At 40.1% G+C, this 15,464-nt stretch overlaps 1 protein-coding gene across 1 annotated transcript in view; it reads left to right on the forward strand.

The window, feature by feature from the left end:
- Window positions 1-15,464, forward strand: part of LOC108974644 — a gene marked incomplete in the record, with an annotated part of 117,797 nt that overhangs the window by 99,907 nt on the left and 2,426 nt on the right. Inside the window, 1 exon segment of the mRNA XM_018942610.1 lies at window positions 12,695-15,464. Within this exon segment, the coding sequence (XP_018798155.1) occupies window positions 12,695-12,711 (17 nt within the window).

Raw genomic sequence — 15,464 nt, forward strand, 5'->3', positions numbered from 1 at the left:
GCTCGACAATTCCACAGTAAATAGGGCAGACAGCTGACATCATAAGATGTCCAGCTGGCCTACCCTTAAACTCACAATTGCGACAATGGGGCGCATTGACGCAACCGGCAGCTCTGTGGCCTTCCCGACCGCACCTCCGACAGACATCTTCTTTAGCCCTACTTTCTTTCTTGGTCGAAACCCATACACCGGAAGCAGCCAGCCACGAGGCTATCYGGTCGCACCCGGAAGGAGAACCACYTAATGTAGCACCTTCCTGCCTCCAGGAGGGCGGACATYAACTTGTCCGTACCCTCAAGGACGACATTGGTCCTACCATCAGCGGCCACCGTCCAGGGGCGACTGACCATCCTCACGTCAGACTTCTGGGACRCCGGGCTGAAGTCCTGAAGGTTCAACCGGAATAACTCCTCCATGAATTCCTCATGGGGGATTTCCGTGTGAACCCCCTGGGTCCAACCCCACCTCCTCAAACTTCTTATTCTCCATCACTCTTTCCCCTCTCTCGAGCAGAAGGAGTGCGAAGAATCGCCTCACCTCCCTTCAATGACCGGACATCATGGACCCTCATTCCGAGTGAAGGACCCACCTCCTGAACCACTTTCTTTATAACTTCCTTAGAGGAAGTTGSAGGTCCCTTACTCCTGACAACGACCGACCAAGTCTCCACAGGCTTCGGCGCCACCGGTGCAATAGCCCCCAGCACCTGTGCTACAGGTTCAGGCATCGTTGCCGACGGAGCCGGCATCGACCTGCTCGACGTTGAGGRGTGTCYCCCACAACTTTCCCCAAGGGCCTCRACTTGACCGCGAAGATAGGCATTCTCGGTTATAACCGTCAHCAAGAGCGCCTCATACTTTGAGGCAAACTCTAGCAGCCCCTTCGTGACCTTCTTGTCAAAATTCTCCACCCCAAACACCAACTCACTCAGCTCACCATTTAATTTTTTCGCAGCTACAACATGACTCGCTGCCCCACCCGACCCAACATGCTTCTTCCTAACCTTACTCCCTACACTGCCATCCCGCCTAACTCCCTTATCCCCCGACTTAGCAGGGTTAGCAACCACCTTTTCAGTGGCACCACCCTTACTACCCCCACTACCCCTACCGCTCCCGCTCCCTCCCACATCACCGCGCTCCACACCTGGAGACGTCATMCGCGCTTTGCGCTTCGGTGGCGACCTCAACGGAGGTCCCATCCCCTCCTCACCGGATGACGTGTCTGCCATCACGGTTGCAGACCCCGAACCGTCACTCCCAGCGASGGAGTCAATCCTCTTCTTCCGTGACAGAGGCATCCCCGCCTTARGAATTACCTACCAAGTAGGCTGATCCGCCGGCAAACAAACACACCAACGCAGAAACCACGAGTACGAGGAAAAAACCCGGAACAGCTGCTCGCCGGATGCGTGTGACTGAACACACAGAAAAAACTAYCAAACGCGCAAGAATGTTCAGTGGCAGTCGCCACCCAATCGGTTGACTAAAGCAAAAAACGCGAGGGCACACCCTACAACCCAGGCACAARGCCCAGAATGGCCACTCAAAACGGGTGCCGGACGGAACTATGTCCCCGTACCACCCCGAGTCGACCGATGCAGCAATGCACCAAGTCACACCGTGGGCACAAAAGCTCACTACCACGACCAAACAAGTCGCAAAGTTAGCCCTTCCCGCACAAGGACAGGCACTAGCACCTTTTGAACAAAAACTGCCCAAGTCCCCCCGAAACACGGGTAGCTGAACGCTGGACGCACAGCACAACTCTAGACCTGACAGGCAATTCAGCCGGCAGAGAACACCAACGCTACGGTACAGCACTGAAACTGTGCGACAGTTCAGCAACTACAACCGTATGGCAGTCACCCAACCGCAAAAACTACCTGCTGCAAAACCCACTTTGCCCCCACACTCACCAAAAAACCACCTGCTCTACCCGCCTAACAAATTCAAAAACTCCAAAAAACCACTTGCTACAAAAACACCTAACTCGAAAAATCACCTACTTCAATAAAAACACTTGCTACAAAAATTGTGTGCGAGCACACACACCCAAACAAAAACACCTGCACAAAACAAAAAGCTACTCGAGCAATTAATTCACAAAACAATGCGAGCACACGTCGGTTCATTATGAATCACAACTACAGATTGTGTATATAGGGATAAGGGCACAATAGACCAAAGGTCGCGGTGCATTCCTCATCTTCATTCATTCATAAAGGGAGAACATCCGGTATGTTTTACGTAAAATTTTAAACATTTTACAGCTACAACATGGCTGGGAGGTGCTGCCCAGGTCCACCTGTTACACGAGCGACTGAACGCTATACGCTCAGCACAACTCTGACCAACGGGCAATTTAATCGGCAAAGAATACCAACAACAAGATATAGTACTGAAACTGTGTGACAGCTCAGCTACTACAACCGTATTGCAGCCCGCGTAACCCCACAATACCGAAAAACTACTTGCTCCTACAAACACTTTGCTCTACACTCACTCACAAAACACCTGCACCGCTCGTTAAAATTCAAAAGACAAAAAACTACCTGCTCCTACAAACACTTTACCCATACCCACTATGCAATATAGAAAAAACCAACCGACACTACTCGTTTCAAAATTATTTTTGATCATACACACACGAACCTAACCACTTGAAAATAGAAAAAACTACTAGAACGAATGAGACATTTTTGTATGTACAAATAAATGCACATACACACAAACAAGTTCACAACTTGTTTTTTTTTTTTTTTTTTCTCACCGTCTATAATTCTGATTCAGAAAAAAATATTAATAATCTCGTCCTCTCCGTTAGAATATATTTGTTGTTCTTCTGTGGTAGATTTTTGTTTCTTTATCTTTGTTAGTTGGTGCTGTTGAAGCTTTCTTTGTGAGTGTTGCTTTCCCAATTTTATGTTTTAGCTGGCTGTACGTCGCTTTCAACCAAATATGTTCTGTTGACCTCCACTGGATACACGTATGATACCTGCTGACGACAGCCTTACTCCAAGGTTGTCAAAAGTACAACGAATCAAATCAATGCGTTGATAAGCGCCTTGAAAATGCCAGGTATTGGCAGTGTGGAATCGACACCCTCACCACCTTGGTAGGGTTCGAGGCCCATCTAAAATCTCTGTCGTACTTTCGGTTCGGTACCCGGTTGCAATGCAACTCCGGTCAGGCCTCGTAGCCGAAACTAAAAATAGTTGAGCTTCCATACAGCTGTGGACTGGTGGCCAGTATAGAAGGTGGGCTTGTACCCCACCCCAATTCACAGTTAAATGCCTTCGCCGCTTAAACAACTAATCGGACTACTGGAGAGCACGCCTCTAACATCTAAGTGCCCTTTCGTCCAGCTAATCCCCATACCCATGAGTACATCGGGCATTCTGCAATTACATGCACCCAATCCTCTACCCTCGCCCCACAAAAACAACCGGACCTGTCAGACAGGTGCCTCTGATGCAAAAATGCATTCAGAGGCTAATGCCCCGTAAGCAGAGAACCCAGACTCAGAGAAAATCTGAAATCCGGGTTATACTCAACAAAGCCAACATCCCGAAAGTACTCATATGTCACACGGCCATGGGGACAATTGTCCCATCATTCTTGCCTCTACACCTAAACCTATCATCTAGAAGCCTCTTGCTCCCTAGATATCCCTCCCTCTCGTGGGCGTACCGCAACTCCCTATTATCTAATGGAGGGGCAGATATCTCCTACGCTTGAGGTACCTGCACCTCCGACCTGGGAAAGAACGCATATAAGAGAACTCCCACACACTCTCTCTACGACGATGACTGAGAGTAATCGATGCGAAGAGAGGTGATGTCCTGATTTCTACGACCCCGGAAGATGCTATAGTCCTGACCCCAGAGGTCGTTCCTATTTTACTTAACAAAACTCCTGCACTCATCCTCCTTAATTTTGACTACCATGTCTTTATATTCCCTCATCACACAACTAAACTCATACCTAAGCTGGGACAACCTATCAGAATTGGACCGCCGGGCGCGTTGAAAAGATGTGTATAAGAGACAGTCATACCTAAGCTGGGACAACCTATCAGAATTGAACCGTCAAGCGCGTTGAAACCTTCGCCTTAATCGACTGACAGTCCTTCTCTTCAATGTTAGCTCACGCGTCCACAACTTAATTTTGCTAACCCAATAACACTCATATCTACCAAAAACTCTATCGTTAATTGGGGGGCTACCTCATAGAGGCGAACAATTTGCTCGTCCACCCCCAACTCGTCAAAAATCGTAAGCGGCATTTCCAACACCGCATCCCTAACCGAGAGTTCATATTGGTTCCAGTCCGTACCAGTGGTAAGCCATCGCCGCAATTGACTCTCATAAGGTGGGGGAGGGGATCGAAGGGTAACCATAATTAAATTATAAACGTCACGACAAAAACACTCACACCCTCACAACAACTTTGAATCGTTAGCGATCAGCTTATACCTGATTTGTTTATGAACTTTCGCATCATCAGAAAATACTCGAAGTGATGCGTTCGTTCAGTTTTTATATCATACCCTAAGCACTGATTTACTAGTGCACTTCTGTTCTATTTCAAATATTAGTTTGTCAAAAAAGTCTTTCGGTATTTTCGCTAGTTGGCGCCGAGAGCGCGTAGTTCTAGTTTTATTCATCACATCGGGTCATGCTATACTTTTTTAGAAAGCTCATTTCACGCGCTAACACTTGTTTGATTGATTGTCGTTTCTTTTAAGTTGTTCGTGAGTTATAGCGTCGCAAACACGGAGAAAAATAAAGAGAAAATACGGCATATTTTGCAGTACTACATGATAAAGCAAAAATGCATCTCAAGCCGCCAAAAAAATTTGTGCAGTTTATGGACCCGATATAGTTTCCATTTCCACCGCACAACGATGGTTTCAACGTTTTCGTTTTGGTGTAGAGGTGGTCGAAGATGCGCCACGCTCCGGAAGGCCTGTCGTCGAAAATTGCGATAAAATCGCTGAATACATACAACAAATGTAGGTAAACATGTATGTACGTTCTCGATGGAATTTCCATTGTTTGTGCTTCGAAAATGTAACATGCGCACATTCTGAAAGATTATACATTTTTTGGCACACATGATTGAAATCAGTCCAGCAGAAAATTGTTGTTGTTTACTGTACTCATAGATTTACTCATGGATTTTCTTATAGTTTACCCAAAGTTTCACGTCGATTCAAACAATCGCCGCAACGCTATGAACTCACATGATACGATTGGAACCGAAGCCAGCCATACCATTTAATCGATCGTGATTGCAGAAGAACAGATTGTTCGGATCGTCAGATCAGTTGACACTGGCGGCTTCTCGAATTAATCAACAATGTTGTCTATGCTGAACTGAATTGGATTGATTGTGTTTTGGTACGACTGCTTGTTCTGATTTTATCATACTCGTTACAGCTCTCTGATATCCATGTATCCCATGTAGGCCTCTAGAGTCTCGTCCCAACCATTCTACCGAACACCCCCTCTATAGCTATACAAACACCCAGCTGTGAAGAATCCAAACTACACAATCATAGCTTGAATTATTCACAACTATTGCAGCATTAATCCCAAGGTCCCAGAAGACCCTGAAACTTCCAAGGAAGACCATTAGTGGCGTAGGGCTCTTGGAGTAAAGCAATACTACACCCATGCAACCCCCTAACTCAGGCATTACGGTATACACAACACGCTTCTTCCTCCCTTTCTCACAACACTACTATCACGCCTAACACCCTTATCCCCAGACACTACTCCCACTACCTCTACCGCTCGCTTCCGCTTCACCACGCTACTCACATGGTGACCCCATACGCGCCTTACGTCGCGGTGGCGACTTCAATGGAAGCCTCATCCTTTCCTCCCCGGATGACGTGTTTACCACTATGGTTGCAGACCCCGAGTCATCACTCTCAGCGAGGGAATCAAACTTCTTCTTCCGTGGCAGATGCATCCTCTCCTTAGAAACTACCTACCAAGTAGGCAAGCTGGCAAACGCGCAAGAATGCTCAGAAGCAGTCGCCAACTGTGTGGTTGACTAAAGCGGTAACAGGATGGTACATCCCACAATCCAAGCACAAAGCTAGGAAAGGGTCACTAAAAACGGGTGTCATACGGAACCTTGTCCCCGTACCACACCGATGTGGAAAATGCACCAAGTCACACCGTGGGTTCAAAAGCTCAAAGCTCGTAATGCTAGCACTTTCCACACAAGGACAGGCACCGGCACCTGTTGAACAAAAACTGCTTAAGTCCCCTTGTCACACGGGCAACTGAACGTCAGACGCTCAGGACAAGTCAACCCGACATTCAATTTAGCCGGCAGAGCACACCAACACCACGGTATAGCACTGAAACTGTGTGACAGCTCAGGAACTACAACCGTATGGCAGCAAAAACTACCCGCTTTCCAAAAAACTCTTGCCCCCACTCACTACAAAAAACCACCTGGTCTACCCGCCTAACAAATTCAAAAACCAAAAAATGCACTTGCTCCAAAAAACACCAAACTTGAAAAACGCTTCGAAAAAACACCTGCTTCGAAAATTCTGTCTGAGTACACACAACCGAACAAAATCTACTTTGAAAAAAGAAAAACCTACCTCAGCAATTGTGAAAATTCGTGTATGTACAAACGAGTGTACATACACACAAACAAGCTTTTACTTGTTTTTTTCACAACGCCTACACTTCGAAAACTGAAAAAAATTACTAAAAATTATTTCTGGAACGTCAGAGAACGATAAATTATGCAAATCGCGGCCTATTCTAATGGAATACAAATGCCTCTAACACATAACAACCACAAATAAGCGTACTTACACGTAATTCCCAGCACAAAATTGAATCTCCATAAATTCCTATTATTTTTTAAATATTTTTCAAAGCTATGCTAGCGCACGTGTTTACACAAGTATAGAATGAGTTTAACTGGACAATACTCATCATCAGTGTCCGGCGAAGGCCTGCTCAACAACACAGTAAACAGGGCAGATAGCTGACATCATAACATGCCCAGCTGTGGCTCTGTGGCTTTTCTGATCGTACCTCTGGTAGACATCTGTCTCGGCCCTACACTCAGTCACTCTATGATCAAAATCCATACACCGGAAGCAGATATTGGTGCTACCATCAGAGGCCACCTTCCAGGGACGACTGACCATCCTGTCCTCATACTTCGGGGACGCCGAGCTTAAGTCCTTGAATTCTTCAGTGGAGATCTCCGTACGGACCCCCTGGACCACAACCCGAGGATCCAACTTCCGGTTGACAATCACGCCCAACCCCACCTCCCCGAACTTTGCTATTCCCTCTCCAAAACTGAGCGAGTGCGGATAAACGCTGTGAAGAAATCACAACTGCACGGTAGTAGCTTGGACTATTCACAACTATTGCGGCATTAACCCCAAGGTCAGTGAAGTCCTTAAAACTCCCAGGAAAACCTCGAAAAACGCCTGGAGCAAGGCAATTCCACACCCACTCTCAGTCATACAACTCGCCAACTTACCGTTACGATATAAGAACCCTGACAGTTTAACTGAATAATGCCTCCTTTCAGACTTGGCCGAACAGTCAGCCGCTCTTTGGTCGAATCCTATACACCGGATGCAGCCAGCGACGGATCTATCCGGTCGCACCCGGAAGGAGAACCACTTGTTGTAGCGGAGATCAAACAAGCCTCACTAGTGCTGGGGGCGTAGCTATCGGCACCAATGAAGCCGGCATTGACCTTTCCAGTACCTGCCCAAACATTCTCCAAGAGCGTCAACTCGTCCGCGAATACGGGAATTCTCGTTAGTGACCGCCATTAGGAGTACTTCAAATTTTTAGGCAAGCTCCATCAGCCCATTCGTGGTTCTTCTTCGAAGTTTGTGGCCCTGAACACCAAACCACTTATTTCCCCCTGGGTAAACATATTATATGACCGCACAAATGGGAATACCCAAAAATCACAAGAAAAAAGTCACTATGATAATTGCACCTATCCGTCGACAGTCAGCTAATTGAATGAACCATATAATTTTATAATGCTCTTTTGTCTCGGTTAGAACGTATACACCTGATTCCCTTTCAGCAAATATTGCGAATCTCCAAGCTTATTTATGCCAGGCCTGAAATTGTTGTACCATCTGATCAAATTTGATTAGGATTGAATTTCAGCAATCTGTTGTAAAATTTATCTGTATATGACTTATGATTATCACAACTTTCAGCATGAGTTTGCTAATATTTACTATGAAAATTAATAAATTTTATATTAGCGAAAACCGCAACTTTTCACGTCATACGCAGTATTTGTATAATCTACTGTCTACTAAAGGGAGCATTTAGTTTATTCTAATTAAAGGGCAAACATTTATAATATGAAAAAATAAACAGAAAAAAAGAAAACCCATATTATTTTGTACAAGACTGTATATATATATATATCTATGCCATTAACATTTACTATTTATGTATGACATCGTTCTTGTAGGTCATTTTTGTATCTATTGTGTAATTACTTATAATGGCAGCAACATAATGGAAGACATTTTAATAATTAGGACCAATACACATAAATATGTAATCTAATAAATGCCTAGTTTGTATGTAGACTTAATCAGATTTAAGTGATGGGCTATACTGGTGGTATGTCTTCAGAAAATCTGCTTAAAAAATATTACAAGCTGCATTGTTTGTAACATGTAAAACTTAAATACCACTCTGTGAGACTTTGTTTTATACATACAAGAGGGACTTCAGCCTATATAATCGCAGTAATATATATATTATATATAACACAATGTAATAAAATAATATAAAATTAACAGTAATATTAAGAAAATAATATACTCTTAAAGACATTTTTCATATTGAATAAACAGTGGAGTTGTAACTGCTCAACTGGTATAAAAACGCTAGAACTGTTTTCTAAGGAGTAATTCATATAAAATCGTTATTCCATTGTTATAGCCCTAACAGACGACAGCGCTAATTTGCATTAGCGGGTTTAATTTTAATTAACTTGCTCATTTTACCAATGTTAATGCAAGTTAGTAATGCACAAAAAATTCAAGCATTTAGCTGAATTTACCAAATTTGAGTAGGCAACACTGCCCAAAAATGGTATTGTCTGACAGAAATCGCTTGAAATCGCCGCCTTATTTGTGTTTACAGCATCAGATGTAAACAATTTTTATATTTCTAATTAAATTATGTGCAAGTATATTAACAAACACAAATTTGAATATTTTTAGATGGCAGAAAATAACGCACAGGTTGCTATCAATTTTTCCAATATTCTTAACTTTTTCGCACACTTTTTCCGCATTACAATCAATTATTGCTTTTAATTTCACTTTATTATCTTTTAACGTTCTTAATAACAAACGAATTTCTTCGTTAAATTTATATTGATTTTTCAAAAATACCAAGATTTCTATTAATAATTTATCGTATTGATTTTTATTTTACTTTTTTTTTTTAATAAATAAACAAAGTTCACTGTCAGCTGTCTAAATGCACAACTCTGCCGTCTCTCACCATACAATCTCTATGAGCATTATCCTTGCTTAAGGCGCATTAATTCTGCTCGTCTGTCACGGCTATTAGTTACTAGTGTTCCTAAATTGTTGAGGGCTGAAATAAAGAATCTAAGAGCAATATCTTTAAGTTTTGAAAATTGTGACATATATTTTTGACTTGAATTTTAAAATACTTTGCTTAATGAGCTTTGCTTTACCAGTGTGACAGTAAAAATATTTGTTTTTTTGCTTCTTCGATTCATAGTTTTTTGATTCATAGATAAATTAATACGAAACTCTTTGATTCGAGAGAGAGCGGTCAAAACTCAGATTTTTTTTAATAATATTTGCCGATGATGCCACTGCTGAAAAATATTACATTGGGCATTTTATAAATAACTTTTTGGTATTTTGCAATTTCCACACTACCACTGAGGTATGCAAAATGCACTAATTTTGGCAGTTCGTTTTAGCGTTATTCTTCTGGCATCCCGCCTTTTTCACTAACTGCTGATAGACGATACCCTGATTGTGTTGATTTCGTTGCTAGCTCAGAAAAAAGATCAGGGTGCGCTGCCAGCTGACAAGCTAGAGAGAAAGAAAATAGTTTTTTTTGTCAATTTATGTATGTTTTGGATGGCAGCTCGCAGGTACAAACATGGTGAAACTTCAAACGCGTTTTTCTCGAAACGGCGGTATATTCAACCATGCACTTTTGATGTTCTGCCATAATTCTTCTAACTTTTGGGTTTTTTGCTCTCAATACTTCTGTCAACTTCACTCCACAAATTCTCAATTGGATTGAGATCAGGTGACTGAGCTGGCCGCTGGCCTCCAAGAAATATTTCACCAAACGCGAAGTATGTTTGGAGTCATTATCATGCAAGAAGTGCCACCTTAGAGGCATATGGTCGTCAACAAATGGAATCATGTATTCTGTTAACATGTTCTTGTACAAAATTGATCCACTTTTGATGTTATCCTAAGGATAGGTCCAACACCGTGCCAAGAAAAAGCCGCCCACACCATAATATTTCCTCCTCCTCCATGTTTCACAGTTTTTTGTGTATACCTAGAATTGTGCTGCTGGTTACTGGGGCGCTAGACGTAACGTTTACCGTCAGATCCAAATCTAAAAAACTTAGATTCGTCACTCCAGAGAACGTTCTTCCTAAAAAAAAGGGGTTTGTTAATGTGGGCTCGTGCGAATGAAAGGCGTTCCTCCAAGTTCTTCTTAGAAACAGACGGTTTCTTCTGAGAAATGCATCCACGCAGTCCGCCTTCATTCAAACGACGTCTGATCGTTTTAGATGAAACCTCTATTCCGTATACTCCGTAACCTTCGGTTTTAATTTTTTGTATTCGAAAATAAATATTTCTTAAAACTTCAAAAACTTCGACAGTCTAAGAAGTGTGCTGAATATGTGTCCACTCACAAAAGCTGCTGATCGTGAAATTAATGCCTTGACCATGTCTAGACAAATTGGCGCCTTTGAATTTTGTAACATTACGAAGAAAACATCGTTTGCATTTAGATAGAGTGATGTGTGCTAAGTATATGAACACCACTGTATGTATATAAGGACTGCATCGAATAAAATTGTTCGTTACAAAAATTAAAAAAAATATATAAATAAAATATTTTATTATAAACATTTACTTTAAATTTGAAAAACTGTCGAATAAACCAAGAATTATGTGTTATATATTTTATTTTTTCCGGAACCCCGTCCATTAGTGCTTTTAGTGTCCGATACTCTCATAGCTGCTGAAGACCACTTTCTTTTCACTTTTTTGTTGGCTTCATTACCATTTTACTAAAGCCCAGTATCTCTCAATCGGTCTTAGTTCTCGACAGTTAGGTGGATTTGCTTCTCTTGGTACATAAATCACTCCAATCCTTCGGAACCACTCTAAGGCTGTTTTGCTATAGTGACATGAAGCGGGGTCAGGCCAAAAAATGTGGACACTTCATATTGGCTTAAAAATGGGAGCAATCTCTTTTATAAACATTCCTTCACATATATTTCGCTGTTGATTGTACCCGATGTAACGAATGAGCTACTCCTTTGCCACAACTGAGAATTGCCTGCCACACAAGAAATTTCTTTGGAAAATTTGTCACCTTTTTGGCATTGAATTTTTCAGAAACATTACCGCGAAAATCGGCTGTATAAAATTCCTGTCCAGGTAGCTGAGAAAAGTCCGCTAAAATGTAGGTCTCGTCATCCATTATTCAGCATTCGAATTTATTGACAAAATTTCCCAGCTTCTTAGCTCGTTGTTTTGCCGTTTCGTTCTTTCTATCCGGAACTTTCTGTTTCGTGTACGTCTTCAGCTCAACTTCTATATTCGTCGTGCGTGCGAAAGATTCTGAGCAGCCAGCCTTCCTCGCCAATTTCCTGCCCGAAATGCTTGGGTCTTTCTTGAGAATGGTAACAACGTTCTTCGCATTCTCCCGATCATGTGGCTCCGTCTTTTTGCCAGAACCTTTCTTTCTGTCAATACGCATCTTCCTTAAAGCGATTAATAACGCGAGAAATGGTTTTAGGGTTAGCCCCTACCTCTTTGGCAATTTTCTTAAACGACCACTGCGGTTTCTTTTGAAAAAATTTAATAACTTTTTCGCGCACTTCCACTTCGCTTGCCATTTTCGCGTTAAATAAATTTTTATTGACTAACGGATACATAATATTTTTTGGCATTTATTTCAGAGATACTAAGATAAAAAGTTGTTTGTTTAAAGTTTTTAATTGCACGATATGGAAAAAAATGTAACGGACAATTTTATTCGACGCAGTCCTTAACTCCGTTATTTTACAATATTTTTGTAATTTTTTTTTTTAAATATAGCTGAAAATACACTTTGTTACGTACAAAGAGTTCAAACAGTCAATCGAGTACATTTTTTTTTAATTCATGAAAATCTTCTAATTTTTCATGCGTTACACTGGTATAGCCCCTTAATAAAGTTTTGAACTATAATTGTTCTTATATAAGATGGACCTAATTGGACGGGTGGGAATCTTTCCGAATTTTTCCTTGCTGAGACGTCTATTGATTTTACTTCATGAATCTTTGACACCGATTTTATTTTAAAATTGGATTGGCTAATTATGTCTGTCCATAAAAATATTTCAATGTTTTTTGTATTGAACAGGCGATGACTTTGATTGAACTCCGATCCCAAAGTAACTTCCAACAGAATTCTTTTTGTGGGGAGCTCAAGGCAAGAATTTGGGCCGAATTTATGGCTAGAGCCGAGATGGTAAAAAAATAATAATAATGGAGACAAAGCAAAATATTTCATTGTTGACAATAATGATGATCGCACTTAACTGGTGTAAAAGGTTAGTTGCAGTCAGAGACATGAAAAAAAATTTAAATACTTTTTTTAGTCAGTAAATTGTTTTATTTTTTAAAGGTTAACACAGAAAAGCATTGAATAAGGTTTCTACTTGACGTGATAGATATTTCGTTTTGATTCAGCTCCAACTGAAGATCCTTGGGATTACCATCACTAACCCTTGGAGATCCATCTAAAAAAAACGGACAAAAACGAAAGTTTTATTAATAGATAATCTATGCACTAGGCAAAAGCTGTACAAACTTCATTGAAATATACTGAACTTTTGTCTAGGTACAGTTCAAAAAAACATAGTTTTGAGAAAACGCATTCGAATTTTTACATTCAATTCGCCTAAAATAATATAAAAACTGCACGTAATGAAAGAGAAATGACGAATAGAAAATGGCCAAATTAAAACACGCTACTAGATACAAGAATATACAAATTGTTCATTATATTGTATTATTGTAAAGCAGATGAAAACCTTTAATTTGCTTTATTTAAACTAAGAGAAATGTGTATAATCAAGCATATGCTTAAGACTTATACATAAATTTATCCGATTTTAAATTTTTTGTTACATATACACTTTACATACACGCATCATCTTTTTACATAAAAACCCGTACTAACCGTGTAGATAACAGTAGTACATACTAACGCTAACAATTTAGTAAATTGACATTCATTGATGGAATTAGAAAGAAAAAATCAAGGCAGTATTAAGTTTTATGTGAAACACCCTCGTTGAGGGTAAGTAGGATATGGTTAAAATGATGATTCATGCAGTTGTCGTTGTCTTCACATTGTATTGACCAAATCTTAATTAAAATATCTAATGTACTTTAAAATGCTAATGGAAAACGGTAGCAGAGTTACCGAGAATAATAAAACAGACACAGGTGTTTTTCTTTGGCGACGTTAGCAGTCTATGGCCAAGTTTGAAACATTTTTACAAGTATAAGTACTTTATTTTAATGACAAGTACCATATAGAATAGATATTTACATAATCATATTTGCGCGCATAAATGCATACAGTCAGCGTCATAGGTCTACAAGCTAGTCTAAATTGTATTATCCTTATTAAATATGACGTTAAAGTCTTTACTTTAATTTCACGCGATTATTTTTACAATTTTCGACGTTGATTAGTTCACCAAAAGTGCATAAATGAGCTAAATTCAATATTTGATGAGGCAGCTCCATCAAAGACCAGTTTTTATCGGTGGTATGGTGAATTCAATAGAGATTGTAGATCATTTCAGGAGGATTTTCGGGAAGTTCGTCCAAAATCAGTTGTTCCGGAAGTTTTTGATGCTGTTAGCAAACTGATATCGTGAGATTTAAACAACCTATTGTAGCATTAGTAAGATACATTCAATATTGCATCAACATTTGATTGTAGACATTTTTTTTACGTAAAATTCCACGTAACTTGTCTATCACTCAGAAATATCTTGTGTTGTGTGGCCTAGAGAAGTCCTTCAAAATGAACAAAATCTGACAAAAGTTGTTCTTCCACGAAGCACTTATCGCAACCATCTCATTAAAAAACCCCTTCTGAGTGATACACCCATAATCAGGAAAACCAACCACCGAAGACGGTTTGAATAGTTTTTTTCTTTACTCCTGAAATTTAAAAAAGAATTTACGTACAAGAACTTTACTTATGAAGTTTTTACTGTGTAATATTTAAATTATGCAATTTAATATCCAAGGTGATTTAGAAACTATCAAGAGATAACGACTATCGAGGTTTTCACGTGATAATTCTTGTAGATTTGAAGTTTTTTCACGGTTTAGACTGAACAGTACGATCTTCCAATCGCAATTCAATCCAAAAAACCCAATTTCGTGGTTTTATTTCCCTTTTTTCCAAAATTTATTAATATTGCTTTTTTTTGTCGAACCAACTAAAAACCACATTAACAAAAAATTTGTAAGGCGCACTATATCCTGAGTACTGAAGGCTTGTAGACTTTTGATCGCTTCGATAGTTATGTTCAAAAATAAAAATGTCGTTATCACGTTTATTAGGCTAACGTATGCACACAAATTTGGCGTCGTCTTTTTACTGTTAACCATGTGTAAGAAAAATTAAATTTGAATTCAATAAATTATTTATGTTTAAAAAATATTTTCAAACAAACATTTTTGTATTAGTTTTTAGTAGGCTTATGACGATGACTGTATGTAGCATTGCTGCTTACAATCAAATTATGTGTTCACATCGATATGCACACAGTAAATGGAAAAGTAAAACATTTTTGTTGTAATAACTTAAGCAATTTAGAACGACTTGTGTTGAGCATGATAAAGCAACGCAGTAGAAGCGGCAATAAGCCTTACTTTATAACTGAATGGTGTAAGTTTTAGCTTAAAAACAGTAAGTGTAAAGAGATGGGAGAAGACGGTGCTTAATGATTTAGGTATTTGAGGCAAATTAATAGTAAAACTTTTGAAAATGTAAGTCGGAAAATCCCAAACGGGGCTAAAAACAGCTATACAAGGTTCCCTTTTGATTTCGTTCCTGATTTAGATGTGAACGCAAAATTACTACGAATGGTAAAAAACTTTTA

The sequence above is a fragment of the Bactrocera latifrons genome, unplaced genomic scaffold (assembly GCF_001853355.1).
Source record: "Bactrocera latifrons isolate USDA-ARS-PBARC rearing strain unplaced genomic scaffold, ASM185335v1 scaffold_571, whole genome shotgun sequence".
Taxonomy (NCBI): domain Eukaryota; kingdom Metazoa; phylum Arthropoda; class Insecta; order Diptera; family Tephritidae; genus Bactrocera; species Bactrocera latifrons.